The following is a 17,401-nucleotide window of genomic DNA, read 5'->3' on the forward strand; positions in this document are numbered from 1 at the left end:
TATAGACTTAAAATGTCACTGGTCAATGGGCCTCATTCACCAATCGTAAACAAACAACATTTAGCCACGTGATTCTCTATCTCTTCTATACAAATTACGATCTAATTTTTAATCCACAATGGCTATCACGTGACAGTTTTTTTTTCTTTGTTTTATCAATATTTCACTATAATCACGTGACTAAATGTTGTTTGTTTACGATTGGTAAATGAGGTCCATTTTGTGACATGTTTATCAATGACATAAGCTTTGCTAAGTTGTTGGTTTCCTGGCTGATTCAGGCAGCCCATTCCTCTCTTTAATGGCACCAGGGAAGATTTGCACTTGTACGAATTTGTTATAGCGTATGGAATATTAAATGTGCTTCCATTTTTGTGTCATACTAAGTATTTGATAAGATTTTATTTTTCTATTTGTAAATTATGGTTTATGTTGAAACAATTAAAGTATAAACCCAGAAATAAAATGAAGGTGTCACTTTTTTTTTTTCACAACCTTCTTCGAGAACAGGTGTTCGTATAATAAAGGCTGCTCAAAATAACCTTTTACTTAAAGCTTCTCCAGATATCAAGTCACTCAGGATGTCTTCTTAAATATACTCGGGTCCTCCCGAACCGTTCTGCGCATAGAGCGACAAGCTCTCTCCACAGAGATCCGTCATAGGAGACTTCCCAGCTGGTGCCATCAATTTTAACTTTTCTAACAAGGTGCAACGCAATTTTAAATGCCGCTAAAGTTTTTTATATAGATAATAAGCTCTCTGTATGTTATTCCTAAGATCCTTCTCAGTCACCTCAGCTGAGCCACGTTTAACCTTTTTTTCAACCTTCATGGATGACTTCCATGTCTTGCAAGCGTAGAAGGCCTATGGACTGATTGTATTGAGAAGGTGGATCTTGGTTTCCATGCTAATTGAGATAAGACCTCTCTCTTTATTATATATAGGTCTGCGAACCTTATTCTATATTACATATATAGGTCTGTGATAAGAATAAATGTGATCTTTAATATTGAGGTTTAAAATTAAAGACATTCTCTTTCTTCCGGTGATTCAGTGGATTTCATTTTCATTTAGTCTAGTAAAGAAAAAAAAAAGATCTAGATCTATCTATTATTCGAGACAGGTATGTTTATATTAGATCTAGATCTATTAATATAAATCTAGGTAATATATATATAACAGAATTGCATGTCATTCGAAGTTTAGCTAAAAAATAAACTGAACTACCGAATATTGTTGTTGGTCAGGGCAGCAGGCTACTTTACTAGATCTACTACTAACGTACTAACGACTAACGTTACTGAGTAACTGAAGAACTCACTGAGTGAGTCTGAGTCTGAGTACTCTGAGTAGTCAAAGTCTAGACTAGGTCTAGACTCTACTACTCTAGTAATTAATTATTAATCATCAGTAATGTTATTTATAAGTTATAGTTAGTATCATTTTATAATCATAATTATGATAATAGACTTAAGACTTATACTATAGTATACTAGTTATACTTTATACTAATAATAGTAGTCTAATACAGTTATATTTAGATTATAGTTATAGATTATAATTATATAGATTATTATTAGATATAGACTATTATATAATAATATAGTATATAGTTAATATACTTATAGTAACTAAAAACTAACTAGATCTAGTAAAATCTAGTAACCTGTCCTGAGAGTAGACCTGCCTGAGCGGCCTGAGGGCTGAGGCTGAGGGCACTGAGGCTGTTACTGTTTCATTGTTTGTTGTGATGTTGTGAGACTACTGAGAGTCCGAGTCAGACTCAGAAAGTCACAGAGTGAGAGTAGTGAGACTGAGTAACTGACTCATACTAGACTCCAGACTCAGATTTAGTAGTATTAGCACTACTCAATTTTTCTAGGTATATTAGGCTAGAGTTGTCTATAGTCTAAAACTAAATAGTTAGTTAAATCCAAGTCACCTCCTTTGCTTTATAGTCAGATAATACTAATGATCTATTCTATAGTAATATATTAATGCTATACGCTATACTGTAGTATATTTCTATTTATATACTTTATAAGACTTTTATTATTTAGGAATTAGTCACAGCTGTTTTTCTAGAATATTTAGCACAGGTTTATTTGTTTTGAATATATATGTTGTGAAGTCTCTTTTTGTTGATACAGATGCTAAAGAAGTGCAAATTCATTTAAGGGACTGAGAGGTGCTAAAATCATAATTACTGTGACATGCTGGGGATTTTATATCTCTAGATCTAATCATCTAATATTATCTAGTAGATTCAATAAATGAAGATCCTTTTCAATTCAAATACAGAAACTTTAATTTAGAACTTGAAATCACAAACATATCATACAGTAATTACAAAAGTAAACTGTGTCAAATATAAAACGTTCAAATTAACTACTAGATTCTACTGCAAATATAAGACTGATCTCTACTATTCTAATTTCAAACTAAGGAAAATCTTTTCCCTAAGACAATCTTTGCTTCTGATTTACTCAAGATTCTGTTATCTCGCTTTCGTTTTGGTAGAAGAGGCTAAACCAATCAAACTACAGTTTTCTATCACGTGACAATTGCGTCACTCGGTTTGATTAACAGATGTCACTACATCATTGGAATTACCAGACTCGACCTATAACCTTGACCAGAGTTTTTTACCTTTTACCTATCCCTTAGTCTGTTGGACCGTTGGGGCACCAGGCAAGATTTGTCGACCGTCTTTCTCCATTCCTCCCTTTTTTTTGCCTTGTTCAGAACCTCTCTCAATGGCAGGCCTGTCCATTCTTTAATGTTGTCCTCCCATCGCTTTTTCTGTCTGCCTCTTCTTCTTTTCCCTGGCACTGTTCCCTGAAGAAAGGTCTTTGCGAGCCCCGTAGATCTCGTAATGTGGCCAAAGGTTTTAAGCTTTCGTTTTTTCACAATAGTAAGCAGGTTGTCATGAGCTCCGATCGCTACAGTAACCCTGTCTCTGATTTCTTGGTTTGTGATGCGGTCTTTGAATGTGATGCCTAGGATCCTTCTGTAGCATCTCAATTCCATTGCTAGGATCCTCCTCTCAAGCTCTGCATTCAACGTCCACGACTCACAAGCATATAAAAATGTGGCCATGACCAGAGAGCGCATCAGTCTAATTTTGGTGCCGAGGGCTAAGCCCTTATCTTTCCATATTATTTTAAGTTTTGAAAGGGCTGCTGTGGACTGTGCTATTCGGGCCAATAATTCGGGTTTTGTTCCCTCATCTGAGACAATAGCTCCGAGGTATTTGAAGCTGTTAACACTAGTTAGCTTTTCACCTCCAATACTGATGCCTCTTTTAAAGCCCTGATGGCTATTGGTCATAATTTGAGTTTTTTCGGCATTTATTTGCATGCCATATGCTGTGGAAGTCTTGTCAATGCGCATCACCAGGTCAGCTAGTTCTTCTTCTGTCCCTGCTAGGCCGTCAATGTCATCTGCGAAGCGCAAGTTAGTAATTCTTCTTTCTCCAATGCTAACAGTACCTTCATAGCCCTCGAGGGCATCTTCCATTATCCTTTCAAGGAAGATATTGAAGAGTGTTGGTGACAGTAGGCAGCCTTGTCTTACTCCAACTGTGGTTTTGAACCAGTCCCCAATATTATTGTTGAAGTACACCGCACTGGTGGCCTCCTTGTAGAGGTTCTGGATAACTTTGATTATGTTTTTATTAATGTTGTACTTTTCCATTGTCGCCCAGAGTGCTCCGTGCCATACTCGATCGAAAGCTTTCTTGAAATCAATAAAGACATGGAAAAGATTCTCTTGGTGTTGGAGATATTTCTCACAGAGTATTCTGAGGTTTAGGATTTGCTCTGTTGTGCTGCGACCTTGTCTAAAACCTGCTTGTTCTTCTGATATGATGTTGTCTGCTATCGGTTTTAGCCGGTTTAATATGATATGACCAGAGTTTATTATTTAATAATTATTAAATTAAATTAAATATTTGACATTGACACGTGACAGAATTTATGAATTAATTATGATGTATTAAATTCAATTATCATACTATATGAGGTAAATGTATATATATATATATATACACAGCTTTAACTCTTTCTCTCCTAACTGACGATACCAGCGTTGTTTCCACCAGAATGTGGAAAATAATTACGGAGAGAAAGAGTTAATATAGTATTAATTATTTAGTAATACTTAGCAATAGTAATAACCTAGTTAGACCTAGTAGAACTACTACCTCTAGTACTCGGCAATATTCTAGATCTGTCTATTCTTAGTCTTAGAGTACTTTTACTTTACTGTCTATTAGATAGTATTACTATTTTTGTAACTCCAGTGGCGGACTGATAGGGTTAATTTGTGTGCGTCCTACTGACACACACGACTGAGACAAAACACACAGGACAACGGCTGTCAATGGACAAGGGACAGTACTTGTAGTACTTCAGTTATCTTCAAGTCCATAGGATATAAGAAATGTGCTCATCTTCGATTGCGAAGGAGGAGCTATAAAAATATGACTATGGGTATGAGTAGTAGAGGTATTAGTTACTAGGAAGTATTTTTCTAACAAAAGAGAAAGCAAAACCAAAGAGAAATAGGGAAATAAACTTGTATTTTTGTTAGTTTGAATCTACAGTAGAAAAACCCATTTGAAAAGCCAGGTTGTGAGCTTAAATTGCCAACAGACTTAAGAATTTAAAAAAATGGCTTGAAGAAGTATTTAATAGAGCCAATATATATTGTTTAAAGATGAAAGCATTCTTATTATAGATACACCAACACTAACTAAGGCGTTCAGCATAGACCCAGCCACCTTGGAGACAGAGGCACATGACAGAGCGTCATGGCGTCGCGCTGTGAAAACTGGCGCACAGGTTGATGAGGAAAAGAGAACAGAAAAAAAAAATGTCAGAGAAGAAAAGCAAGGCCCACGACACTAGCTCCAGCTGGAATGACCTGCCCAGTGTGCAGCTGAACATTCCGGGCTCACATAGGTCTCACCAGCCATTTGAGGAGGTATAAAACTCCAGTGCAAAGCCCTCAGCCCCCTGGATGACAAAGTGGTCATCATCGAACCACGATGGGCGAACTATATATATATATATATACACTAACAGTAAAAATAAGTTATAATCAAGACTATTAAATGCAACTGGTAGAAAGCATTGCACCCTATAGCACCATTAATGATATTTGTGTCATGTGCAGATAATGCAGACAGGGAAATTTTAGGGTACACTTTCATAATATAATTTAGCTCAGTGTAAAAGAAAAATATCTTTAAAAAATCAATTTAATAGACAATATAAATATACAAATATATTTTAAAAAATAGCTGTGCTTTTATGGGCAATTTTATTTGTTTCAGAAACAGACATGGAAAGATTACTTAGTCTAGGCGGTCGAGTGCAGGGCCTCGGACAGGTAAGCAGCTCTTCAATTACCTTTTACCAGTTCGTATATATACAGTTGAACCACATCAGGATGCAATTGCTTTGCTTCTTATATTCAACTGGTCTGTCTAATCAGATCTGACTGATAATAGGATTTGTACTTTAGGATTCTGTCACAATAAGCAGTTGGTTCCATTAACTTCTGATCCGGATTCTACTGTAAATATTATTATAATGGTATTATTAGGCTGCTTTAACATTGTGATCACCTGTCACCTCTTAGAAGGCAAAAAATGTTTTTATATGAAAAATAAAAAAAAAGCATAGACTATATAGTACTACATGAAACTCAAAGCACCTCTTTTAATATTGTAATTGAAAAAAAAATTATTGTATTGTTTCCAGGGGAGCCCACCAACTGATGCTCCAGTTGTAGACACAGCTGAACAAGTGTACATCTCATCCTTGGCTTTACTCAAGGTTTGTATTGAAGCTGCAATGGAATTTTTTTTGCTGAACCATTGCAGGGTTTAACCCATTATGTGTAATTATTATATATATATATATATATTCAAAGTCTGTGAATATAATATGTGACATTAAATGATGATTGTTCAAAGTTGTGTTATTGTAATGGACACTTACACATTGGCAGCAGATAACTCTTTATAGGCAAAAAAAGCAAAGTTTCCAATTCACACCTTGCGATCTATAGGGCAAATAAGGCAGATAAGCTATCAAAGGCAGGTTCATCTATGGAACAACCAGATAGACCTGTTAACTACCTCACCCTAAGGTCAATGTTAGTCAACAATCACAAAGAGGAGTGGCTCAACCAATGGGCATCAGGAAACACAGGCAGAGCCATGTACAGAGAAATGACTACGCCTAACAAACTGGACAGTATTAACTTCCTCCCCCGCAAAGAACAATCTACAATCTTCCAACTAAGAACAGGACACACACCACTATTAAATTACCACCTGAACAAAATAAACTCCACACAACTACCCCCTTGCAGACATTGCGCCCACCCCTTTGAAACCGTAAACCATATCCTCTTTGAATGCCCCTCCCTAATCCACCTTAGGCAGACCCTACTTCCACTACAGCCCAACATAACCAACACCCTTTACGGCAGTGCTGAACAGCTGAAGAAAACAGCACACTTTTTTTCCTTGGCACAGTCTGCAAAAGAGCTCACAGCTCAGCAGCAATAAAGCTGGCTAGAAGAAGAAGAAGATAGGGCAAATGATGCAAAGGTCATCTGTTTCTATGGTTAATGAGGTGTCATGTAGCTCGCACAACGACCAACCACTCTTACTTTCCCTATATAATGTCAGGTACTTATTAGAGTACGATGCATGGTACAAGGATCTCTTTGTTTACAGATGTTGAAACATGGGCGTGCTGGTGTACCGATGGAAGTGATGGGGCTGATGCTGGGAGAGTTTGTTGATGACTACACTGTTCGAGTTATTGATGTTTTCGCTATGCCTCAGTCTGGAACGGTATGTTTTATTTTGTAATTGTATTCACTGTTTAATAAGGCAGTCAATTAGAAGTAATTGTCGAAAATTTTTACATTTTTATGTAAATGATACTGTCACAATACATGTTATTACTATTTGCTGCGCTGTAGGGTGTGAGTGTCGAAGCTGTGGATCCAGTGTTTCAAGCCAAAATGTTGGATATGCTAAGACAGACTGGCAGGTATGTGACAACTTAGGAAACTTTTTGTCTTGTTTACTTATTATTCAAGATGTAAGAAAACAATGAGAGTTTGAACTTTACATTCAGCTTTGAACTCTATTTTTACATTCAGTGTTTTAAACATATATTCATTTTGTCTTTGCAGATATTAAATTTGTATAAGTATTTATCAGTCACTGAACAATTCAGTTAGTATTCCTATTCAGCTTTTCTGTGTGGACACAACTGACAAATTTGATTTCAAAACAAGTGCATTCATTTGCTTAAAATTCCTTTTTGAGTAAAAAAGGAGTACAAAACTTTTAACTCATTAATAAACCATGTTTATGTTGCCTCATTGTGCACATTTAAAATATTCACTTCAACTGACATAACAATACATAAATGAGTACATTTGCCAAATTAAACTAATTGTTGGTATATATATATTATTATTACCAAGAAACAATAAGAATTCATTAGAAGAGAAGGCTGAAAGCTAGTAAATATATGTTATTTTTGGTAATGGACATTTTTATTTCTAAGCTTTAGGCTCTTTTGCAATCTTTGAAATAGTTTTTTTTTTCCTATTCTTTTTTTGGTCTTTATGGTGCAACTCATTCTCAGAAAACAAGATAGCTGAACTCCAAAATTGAACTATTTTTTGGTTAAACATAGCATCAGCTTTACGGTCTTGGGAAGACCATGTATAAGAATAACTTAGTGCCAAACCATGTCTGCATTTTTAAATGGTAATAGTTGGGCCCCTGTGTGTTTTTTTTTTAATGAACGTCTGAATAGCAGTGTCCTGGTGTGAATGAGTTCTGCACATTTTCCCTAAGAAAGGAAACTCACCAAGAAAATATTTAGTCATGAAGAACTCAATATCATGAAATAGGTTGGAGTTCAGGAAGTGGTGATTGTGCTAATATGTTTATATTGCATCATTGTTGTGAATGTTTTTGTGAGAAAGTACTTAACAGGATGTGACGTAATGAAATGATAGTCTTCAATGTCTACTTCTATCAACACAAAGTCTCTTCAATGTCTACTTATGTCAACACAAAGTCTCTATTCATTAATTGTTATTATTAATGTCTACTGTATTTTATTTATTTCGAACAATCATAACACAAACCATGTTGAAGGTACATTGCAATTTTTTCCACTAGAAATTATTTTTTTTTGTGAAGAGCTCTTAACTGATGCCATTGCTACAGGTCTTAAACTTGTACTAGTGTACACATTTACTGTTTGATTTTGTTTGTTCAGGCCAGAAATGGTGGTAGGCTGGTACCACTCTCATCCTGGTTTTGGCTGCTGGTTGTCCGGTGTAGACATAAACACACAACAGAGTTTTGAAGCCCTGTCGGAGAGAGCGGTAGCAGTTGTAGTGGATCCTATTCAGAGTGTGAAAGGCAAAGTAAGACGTTTGTGTGTAATGAACTGTTCAAGTTCTTTACAATATCTCTTAGATTTACCCTGTACAAGACATATAAATAGCATTTGTTTGAGTGCATATATTCAAATGTTACAGGTTGTAATTGATGCTTTTCGGCTGATCAACCCAAACATGATGGTATTAGGCCAGGAACCAAGGCAGACAACTTCTAATTTAGGTCATCTCAATAAACCGTCTATACAGGTAACTAAGTAGCTTAACATTTGTATCACTTGCATGTCTTGTAACAACGAAACAAAGTTTTAAATTTCTTTTTATTTGATTCTTTTTTTCCAGGCTCTTATACATGGCTTGAATCGTCACTATTATTCCATAGCTATTAATTACAGAAAAAATGAACTGGAACAAAAGGTAAACCTAAATAAATTAATTTTATATTAGTTAAGTTTTTTTTAATGTGTAATTTAAAGCAATAAAATGATTTGTTTAATAAGAAGCTAACCATATAATTTGTTTTTATTTAAAGTATTAAGCTGTTTTATTTTCAAATCAATAATTTCTTTAGCATTCTGATGATTATTTTGGAAGGTTCAGATAACTAGACCTGCATTTGAGATCAACTGCTTATTGTTTTCTAGATCAGGCAGCTCTCCATGCAGTTTTTCTTCTATAGTGGTGTTATGAGGCCAGTGTCTTGTTTGGTCCTCTTGATGGAGTGTGCAGTTTAGAAGGACATGGTCTGCATTCTTTAGTGAGATTTCACAAGAGCTTATTTCACTAGTCCCATTGTTATCGCATTCCATTTTTTCCGGTTCTAAGGCAAGAAATGAGATGTTGGTCTTGTCAGCATAGCTAATAAAAGACGTCGTCTTTCTTGTGATTTGGATGACAAAATCAATAATAAAATTTGTGATTAGTAAAATGAAATGATTGTGTTCAATGTTTGGTGAAAATTAGCTTTTTTTAATTTGGTATTTTCCATTAGATGTTGCTGAATCTTCACAAAAAGAGTTGGGTGGATGGACTTCAGCTTCAAGATTATTCTGACCACTGCTCACTGAATGAAAAGACAGTGCAGGACATGCTGGATTTGGCCAAAAACTATCACAAGGTTTGTAGCCCTTGGGCTCATATAGTTGGATAAGTCCACCCCCTCCAGGTCATTTATACTTTTGTCACACTCTTGTATACTTAGAGAACTTATAAATGTTTTCTAACTCCCTACCCAAAGTAATGTGAATAACTTACAATTTACCCAAAGTAATGCAAATAACTTACAATTTACCCAAAGTAATGCAAATAACTTACAATTTACCCAAAGTAACATGAATCTTAAATTAATTGTAAGATGGTCACAATTACATGGACGCAAGAGTGCCAGCATGCAGGCAAAATTAAATAAAAAAAAAAATTTGACAGTAAACACCAACCACTGATTGTCAACCAGGCTACCTTTGGAAATTTGAACCATTTTTTTTTTTTTTGCACTTGCCATAGTTTATGGGATATTAAATTTTATTCATGCAAAAATTGCAATAAATGTATTAGTGACAAATTTGGAAATTGTCAACCCCCACCTCTTGAAGGTGAAATGGGGCTTCATTACTTGTGTCCATGTAGCTGATGTACACAACAAAATAAGAGCATACAAAATGATGCAACTGTTTCAGAAAGCTTGCCACGATTGTCTGTTTGTGCTATTTTAGGTCTTTACAACTTTGATGTGACTTTAGGGACCAATCCTTGATACATGTCATGGTCACTTGTTAGAAATTTTTAATCAGCAGAAGTTGCAGTGTTTTCTGCCTTTTCCCTATTGGTGTGTTCACAATCTGCCTTCCATGACCCCTCCTCTATGCTTGATTTTTTAAAATCTATTCTGTGCTTATTTTTCTCCCAACTGTTGGTGCAAATCAGCGCCCATAATAAAAAATACAATCATTCAATCATGTGCAGCCAAGCCATGGTAAATTATATCTCATTTTTATGTCATTTCCGCCAGGCTCTAGAGGAGGAAGAGACCATGACTCCTGAACAGCTGGCCATCAAGCATGTGGGCAAGCAAGACCCAAAGAGGCATTTAGAAGAGGAAGTGAATGTGATTATGACCAAGAACATTGTTCAATGTTTGGGAGCCATGCTGCACACTGTTATCTTCAAGTGATCTGTTTGTGTTTGTGATGTAGACTGTTTTAGTGTTTGTTTGTTTTGAAGTTTGAGTATATTTGTTTATCCTGCAGTGACTTTTTGAAAGATTTAGTGATAACTGAAATGAGCTCTGAAGACTTGAATTATTTTATTTATAGTCAGGAGAGTATTGAAATGCTAGCTTCACTGCCTTGGTTGTTAGTGATTGGTTAAAAGCCTTTTCAATAGCAGGATGTAATATTTGTATTTATCTTCAACCACTTGTCTAAAGAATTAAACTTGGTTGTTTTATATTTCAATCTGATTTTCTTTTATTACAAAAAGTAGATTTAACTGTTGCCAGGGCATGTTTGAATGATCTTTCATTCACTGTTAAATGAGAAATTCTCAATAAAATAATAGATCTAGTTCTTTCATATCATTGATTCAATTTGATTCAACTCAGTTTGTCCATTGTTTAACTCAGCTTCACTATCATAGGTCGTTTTGTTCAGACTTTTCTAAACATGAAAAACCAATTCCCTCTTTGTATGGTTGTACATACATCTTGTTAATACACATTGAATTAGGAGACATTTTGTTTCTCTGAGCATTGGCAATTAACTCATTATCATTTAAAATGCTAATAAAAAATTAAATATATTTCTTGTTTGTTTCGTAATTTAATTACTTTCTGGATATAACCGATTAACTGGTTCAATCAAGACCAATCATTATAGTAGGTCACAAGACTGACCTGCGTCGTCGTAGCAACCTGTGTAGACCAACAGCTCGTTGCCCTGTCACAGGTCGCGACGTCAGAAACAGTTGACATGTAAAGGTTCTTAAGAGAATTGGAAATTGTTATTTAGGAGATAAAAGTGTTGGCCGCTAATGGTTGCAAGGCAGGCACTTGATTGTAATCCGCAAGGAAAGAGAGGTCAGTCACAAGTGAAGCTGAAGTTAATGGAATGACATGGGACCAAGGTGCTTATGCTTGTGACTATCATAGGACAGCGTAATAATTTTTTTCAATGTCTTCTGTAATTAGCATTATTGTCAACATATTCCTCCACTGTTCTTTAACACGTGGAAATTGGCTTAAATCTTTGGGTTTTTTTTAAATTTCATTTTGAATCCATTGATATCATTGACTAAACTAAGAAACAATCTTTCCTTGCCCTGGTGTTTTCAGTTTGTCTATAAGGTGGCGAGTAACATCAACTAAAAATGCTACATCAACAATTCTTTTTTTCATCACAGCTTTCTCTTCTAGAAATGTATTCACAATATTTTTCTGTCTAAAATCATCTTATCTTATCTTATATAATACAGACGTTACTTCAAAAAAGAAGATGATTACGTCCCACGCGTCATGCATTTAGTCATGCATATTAACCAATGACTTAAATTCTGCCAAGTCACTGGTTTTCCTGGCTAGCTCAGGCAACCCATTCCATGCTCTAATAGCACTAGGGAAGAAGGAGTATTTGTACAAATTTGTCCTAGCATATGGGACGAGGAATGTGCCTTTATCTTTGTGTCTTTCAGAGTATTTTATTAAATTTTGTTTTTGTATTTGAAGATTATGGTTCAGTGTTTTATGTATTATTGCTACTTTACTTTTGAGCCTTCTGTCCTGAAGGCTTTCTAAATTTAGTGATTTTACTAAAGGTGTTACTCTAGTCAAATGTGAATATTCGTTTGTTATGAATCGCACTGCTCTATTTTGTGTCTGTTCTAGTTTCTTAATGTTTTCTTGAGTTGAGGGGTCCCAAACAGAGGATGCATATTCTATTATTGGCCTAACCAAGGTTAAATAACATTTTAGTTTTATGTTCTTATTTGATTTATAGAAATTTCTTTTAATAAATCCTAATGCTTTGTTTGATTTTTTTTGTAGTTTCATCAATATGTGGATTCCATGACAGTTTTTCATTTATTATAACACCTAGGTATTTTGCATTTTTAGTCTGTGTTACTGGTTTGCCATGAATAAGATAAGTGGAATTAATTTGTTTTAGTTTTTTTGTTACTCTTAACAACTGACATTTTTCTGGGTGGAAAGACATGCTCCAATTTGATTCCCATTTCTGTAATTCATCTAATTCTCTTTGTAAAATATCTGTGTCTTGTGTTGTTTTTATTGTTCTATATATTATGCAATCGTCTGCAAATAATCTGACTTTTGTTCCTGAAGTAATGCAATTTGGTAAATCATTTATGTAAATTAAAAATAGTAGTGGACCCAAGACTGTTCCTTGAGGTACACCTGAGTTTACTGTTATCGGTGTTGATTTAGAGCCATTTATTATTACAGTTTGTTCTCTCCCTATCAGAAAGTCTTTAATCCACTGGTGCAGTGGACCATTAATGCCGAAATATTTTAATTTTTTAAGCAAACTATGGTGGTGAACTTTGTCAAAAGCCTTAGAAAAATCTAGTAAGATAGCATCTATTTGTTCACTATTATCTAAACCTTTTGAAAAATCATCAATTAGTCCTATTAGTTGTGTTTCACATGATCTATATTTCCTAAAGCCATGTTGGTATGGTGTGAGGACATTATATTTGTCTAAGTGGTTTATGATGTTGCTACATATTATGTGTTCTAGGATTTTACATGTGATGCTGGTAAGTGATACTGGTCTGTAGTTTCCTGGGTCAGATTTTTCTCCTTTTTTAAATAGGGGGGTGACATTAGCTTCTTTCCAGTCCTTTGGTACTCTGCCCTGGTTAAGTGAAGCCTGAAAGAGTATTTTGAACACTGGGGCTAGCTCATTACTTAGTTCTTTGAGTAATCTAGCTGGAATACCATCAGGTCCAGAAGCTTTATTTGGTTTGGTGTTGGCTAATAGTTTTTGAATTCCATTTTCTTGTACTACTATATCTTCTATGTTGTCTACTTGGTTCAAATTCAGTAATATGTCTTTGTCTCCTGGGGCTGAGAATGCTGATGCAAAGTATTTGTTTAGAATGTTTGCTTTAGTTTCATTATCATTATGTATTATGTTATGTTCATCTTTTAATGGCGCTATGCCTGTTGTTTCCATTTTCTTAGACTTAATGTATGACCATAGGTTTTTGTTGTTGTCTTTAGATATTACATTGTTTATGTATTCACTCTGCAGCTGTCTGCTTACTTTTTGGGTTAAGTGTTTAATTTTTATATACTTTTTGTAAACTCTTTCTGCATTAGTTTCTTTAAATTTTCTATATAGGTTTTCCTTCTGTTTACAAAGCTTCTTTAGTCTATTATTAAACCAGCATTTATTTATTTTGTTTGATGTGTATTTAGTTGGTATTTGATTTTCTATAATGCTTTTAAGATGGTTTTTAATGAAATTCCAGAGGTCATCGACTGGTTGGTTAATGTCTTTTTCTAATAAGAATGTTTGTTGAAAGTTTAATGCAGCTTGGTGTAGTTGTGTTTGAGAACTTGTCCTCTTGAAAACCAATGCTCCTCACAATGAAGGCTGAGATTACCGTATTCCATATCTGGCAGAGTGGTAGAGTGCTTGGCTTCTGAACTGGGGTTTGAATCCTGGTGAAGACTGGCATTTTTCAAATTTTAGGATGCCTTTGAGTCCACCCAGCTCTTAATGGGTACCTGACATTAGTTGAGGAAAAGTAAATGCGGTTGGTTTTTGTTCTGGCCATGTGACACCCTTGATAACCATGGGCCACAGAAACATACAACCTTATATAAACTGCCCCTCAAATTGCAAGGACTGAAAGAATCTTTTTAACAGTTCACAGTATTCTCTGAAGTCTCTTCAGTCCCGCTTTCTCTAAATTTATTCACACATTTCTCACCTGTTATAAGACAGTGTCTCTTGTTGTAAAAAGCAAGATTATGCAATGGTGATTTAGAAGAGGACGACTTAAAAACCTTTCAAGGAAGGCTACAGTTCTAGCAACTGTTCTAGTCTCTGACGGGGCCTTATCACTAGGCAGACACTTAATAGTGTACTAAAATTGTATTGATGATTTTCTAGACATGACTTTGCTTTCTCAATTAAGTCTGACTGTGACCCAAAGCTGATAAGTTTTCAGGGATGTTGAAATTATCGAGTCATTTAGAAAAAAAAAATGCTTAACTTCACAATTGTATGCGGAAGCGTCCAAAGCTAATGAAAGAAGGAGATGGGCATGGAAAAAGCCAATACTAGAAACAGCATAAAACTAATATATCTTGCGCTTTTGGGTCGATTGGAAGTATAACTATGTTAGTTGATTTGGGCTCGTAATAAATAGTCGTCACAATAACAAATATGGAAAAACTCCTTCGCCGGATATTGGAAATTAGGAGGCTGCACAAGATAACCACTTTCAACTTAGGGGAGAGTACCAGCCAAAAATATATCGACACTATTTACCATATTTTTAACACATTTATGCAAACGGTTTTAGAGTTTTGTCAAAACTTTTTTTTTTTTTAACAATTGTATTGCTAAATTAAATAAGTTCTATAATACTAACCACTACATTTAAACACAAAAAAATAGTATGCATAGGGCCTAGAAGTGGAACATAAGTTGAAACAACAATTAATTTGTAGTTTTCCATATTATCGCGTGAACTGCAACGCTGCTCAATGGATAATGGAACACTTTATTAACTAAAGGAATTTTTTTTTCTTCTTGAAGTTTTGAATAAACAATTTACAAACAATTAAATCAATTACATAATCCTCATTATATGACATCAGTTAGGCCAGGTTCACATCTAACTTCACTTTCACCTATCCCTTGGTTCTGCTGGACCGTTGGGGCACCACCTAAGATTTGCCAACCTTCTTTCTCCATTCTTCTCAGGCATTAGCCTTTGATAGAATTTTATTCTGATAGTCTTTCTCGACCTGTATGGCGACATTCATGCACTACGCAAGACAGCAGGGTTTCTGTCCAGGGCTTTTGCAAGAGAGGATTTGAGCCTCTCAAGCCCTCACTCTAATGGACTTTGATGATGATGATGATAGTCTTTCTGAAAATATTGAAATCTACCTTTTTACCTGCATGGGTGGACCACTTCGGGGGCCGATTTTGAGTTTGTGTTTCCACACAAACTGTCTTTGTAACCTTGTTTAACACGGGCTTTCCTACGGCCACCCGATGCGTAAAACTGGTTCAATCGAGACCGTCATTATAGTAGGCCACAACACTGACCTGCGACGTCGCAACCTGTGTAGTTAAGAGAATGGGACTTTGTTATTTAGGAGATGAAAGTGTTAGACGGCCGCTAATGGTTGCAAGCAGGTACTTTATTGTAATCCGCAAGGAAACCTGGAAGAGGTCAGTCACAAGTGAAACTGAAGTTACTGGAATGTGTGATGTTGCTTGTTCAGGCTGTCTTGAGGTCAACTATAGATGACTGTTGATTTCAACCAATTACTCTGCAAGCGTTTGAGTTTTATTGTTCGGGTGTATTCAGTGTAGTTGATCAACAATACAGAATGAACAAGACATCGGTTTTAACAAGTAAAGAGATGTAGCCAACGCTGATGAACAATTAAGGATAACTATGTTTATTCTAAGAAAAGGCCACGGTAAAAGTCTCTGTCAACTAAACACGTCTTTACCCTAGAGGATTCTATCACTAACTGATTTTCCGGTCTCTAACACAACATATCCCAAACGTCACTAGTCCCGTTCAATATGCGTCTTCTATGGTGCGTCGCTAAATAACTAAACTATAAATAAGGTGTCTAACAGATTACATGGGACTTGGGACCAAGGGTGCACATGAAAAAAGATGCTCAGAACCGAGTTTGGTGGAGAGGTGTGGTTGCGGCCCTATGATACCTGGGAGTTCACATAACTAGTCTATAAGTATTAAAATATAAATAACTAGTCAGTTTAATTCCCGATGTAGGCCTACTTTTTTTTCTCTAAAAGTCGATTAGGCCTATTATTGTTTTAATAAGCAAGCATGCTTTTTCTTTTTTTGTTTTTTTCGGGGGTATAGTGCTCCACTTGTAATCGTGCAGTGCTACAATTGTTTTGTAAAATGTTTACATGTTCCGGATGTTCCTTCGGAGTTGAAGATAATATACTTCATAGTCCAAACCTCTCGCAGGACGATGGGGGTGGCAGTGGGCAGGGTAAGAACCCGGGACCACCGAGACGACCGAACAACAGTCCAGTTCGCATTACTGTTGCGACGTCTAGAAAACATTATTTAAAAAGCATCAAAAATTACACTCACAACATTACCACATTTAAAGGAACTTTTTGAACAAAAGTGCTTAAGAAAAATCGAAAAAATCATGGAAGACAACGGCCACCCGCTCCATCAGAACTACGTCAGGTCGTCGCGAAGTGGCGACTGCTGTCAATTAAAACAAGAACGGAGCGGTACAAAAATTCGTTCGTACCTCACTCGGTCAGACTCTATCACCGCCACTCATTGATCAGGGAACATGAAATGCACCAAGATACCTGTTTGTAGTCGCTGAATGAACTCTTTATGTTGTTTGTTGTATTTATGTGTATTTTTCTGTATTGTCTTTATATGAAAAAAGAGTCCTTGTAATCACAACAAATTTCCGTAAGGATCACTAAAGCAGTCTTAGTCTGACCACCCCTAATCGAATCACTAAAAATGACGTAGAGCAACACCGACATGAAGATATTGGAGAACATGCAGATCGGGTAGGCCTACACGATCTTCCATCATGTCTTTCGGTTTAAATTTAATTTGACAAATCATTTTCATACGATCGTGTTTTTCTCTCTCGATTGGATGCTGCAGCTAAAGCAGTAGGCATATAATGGCATGAAACTTAGGCCTAGTGTTAAAAAAAAAAAGACGAAT

The 17,401-nt window shown here is 35.6% G+C and overlaps 1 protein-coding gene across 2 annotated transcripts; it reads left to right on the forward strand.

Moving 5' to 3' along the window:
• Positions 1–1,099: 1,099 nt before the first annotated feature.
• On the forward strand, positions 1,100–11,246 carry LOC106051742 (26S proteasome non-ATPase regulatory subunit 14). Of its 2 annotated transcripts, none has more exons than XM_056016060.1 (10): positions 1,100–1,124; positions 5,340–5,395; positions 5,770–5,844; positions 6,756–6,875; positions 7,007–7,077; positions 8,329–8,479; positions 8,594–8,701; positions 8,795–8,869; positions 9,444–9,569; positions 10,461–11,246. In XM_056016060.1, the coding sequence occupies exons 2-10, from the start codon at positions 5,348–5,350 to the stop codon at positions 10,620–10,622; spliced, it is 936 nt and encodes a 311-aa protein (XP_055872035.1). In that variant the 5' UTR covers positions 1,100–1,124; positions 5,340–5,347; the 3' UTR covers positions 10,623–11,246. The 2 variants fall into 2 exon arrangements, with proteins under 2 accessions (XP_055872035.1, XP_055872034.1); XM_056016059.1 differs by having other exon boundaries at positions 1,101–1,118; positions 5,338–5,395.
• Positions 11,247–17,401: the final 6,155 nt, after the last annotated feature.

This window comes from Biomphalaria glabrata, chromosome 17 (assembly GCF_947242115.1).
Source record: "Biomphalaria glabrata chromosome 17, xgBioGlab47.1, whole genome shotgun sequence".
Taxonomy (NCBI): Eukaryota; Metazoa; Mollusca; class Gastropoda; family Planorbidae; genus Biomphalaria; species Biomphalaria glabrata.

Bases quoted from the DNA above. Each gene is read 5' to 3' on its own strand.
- LOC106051742 (XM_056016060.1), top strand. From the start codon at position 5,348: ATGGAAAGATTACTTAGTCTAGGCGGTCGAGTGCAGGGCCTCGGACAG. The intron at 5,396-5,769 runs GTAAGCAGCTCT...TATTGTTTCCAG, and splicing joins GAGTGCAGGGCCTCGGACAG to GGGAGCCCACCAACTGATGC. The intron at 9,570-10,460 runs GTTTGTAGCCCT...CATTTCCGCCAG, and splicing joins TGGCCAAAAACTATCACAAG to GCTCTAGAGGAGGAAGAGAC.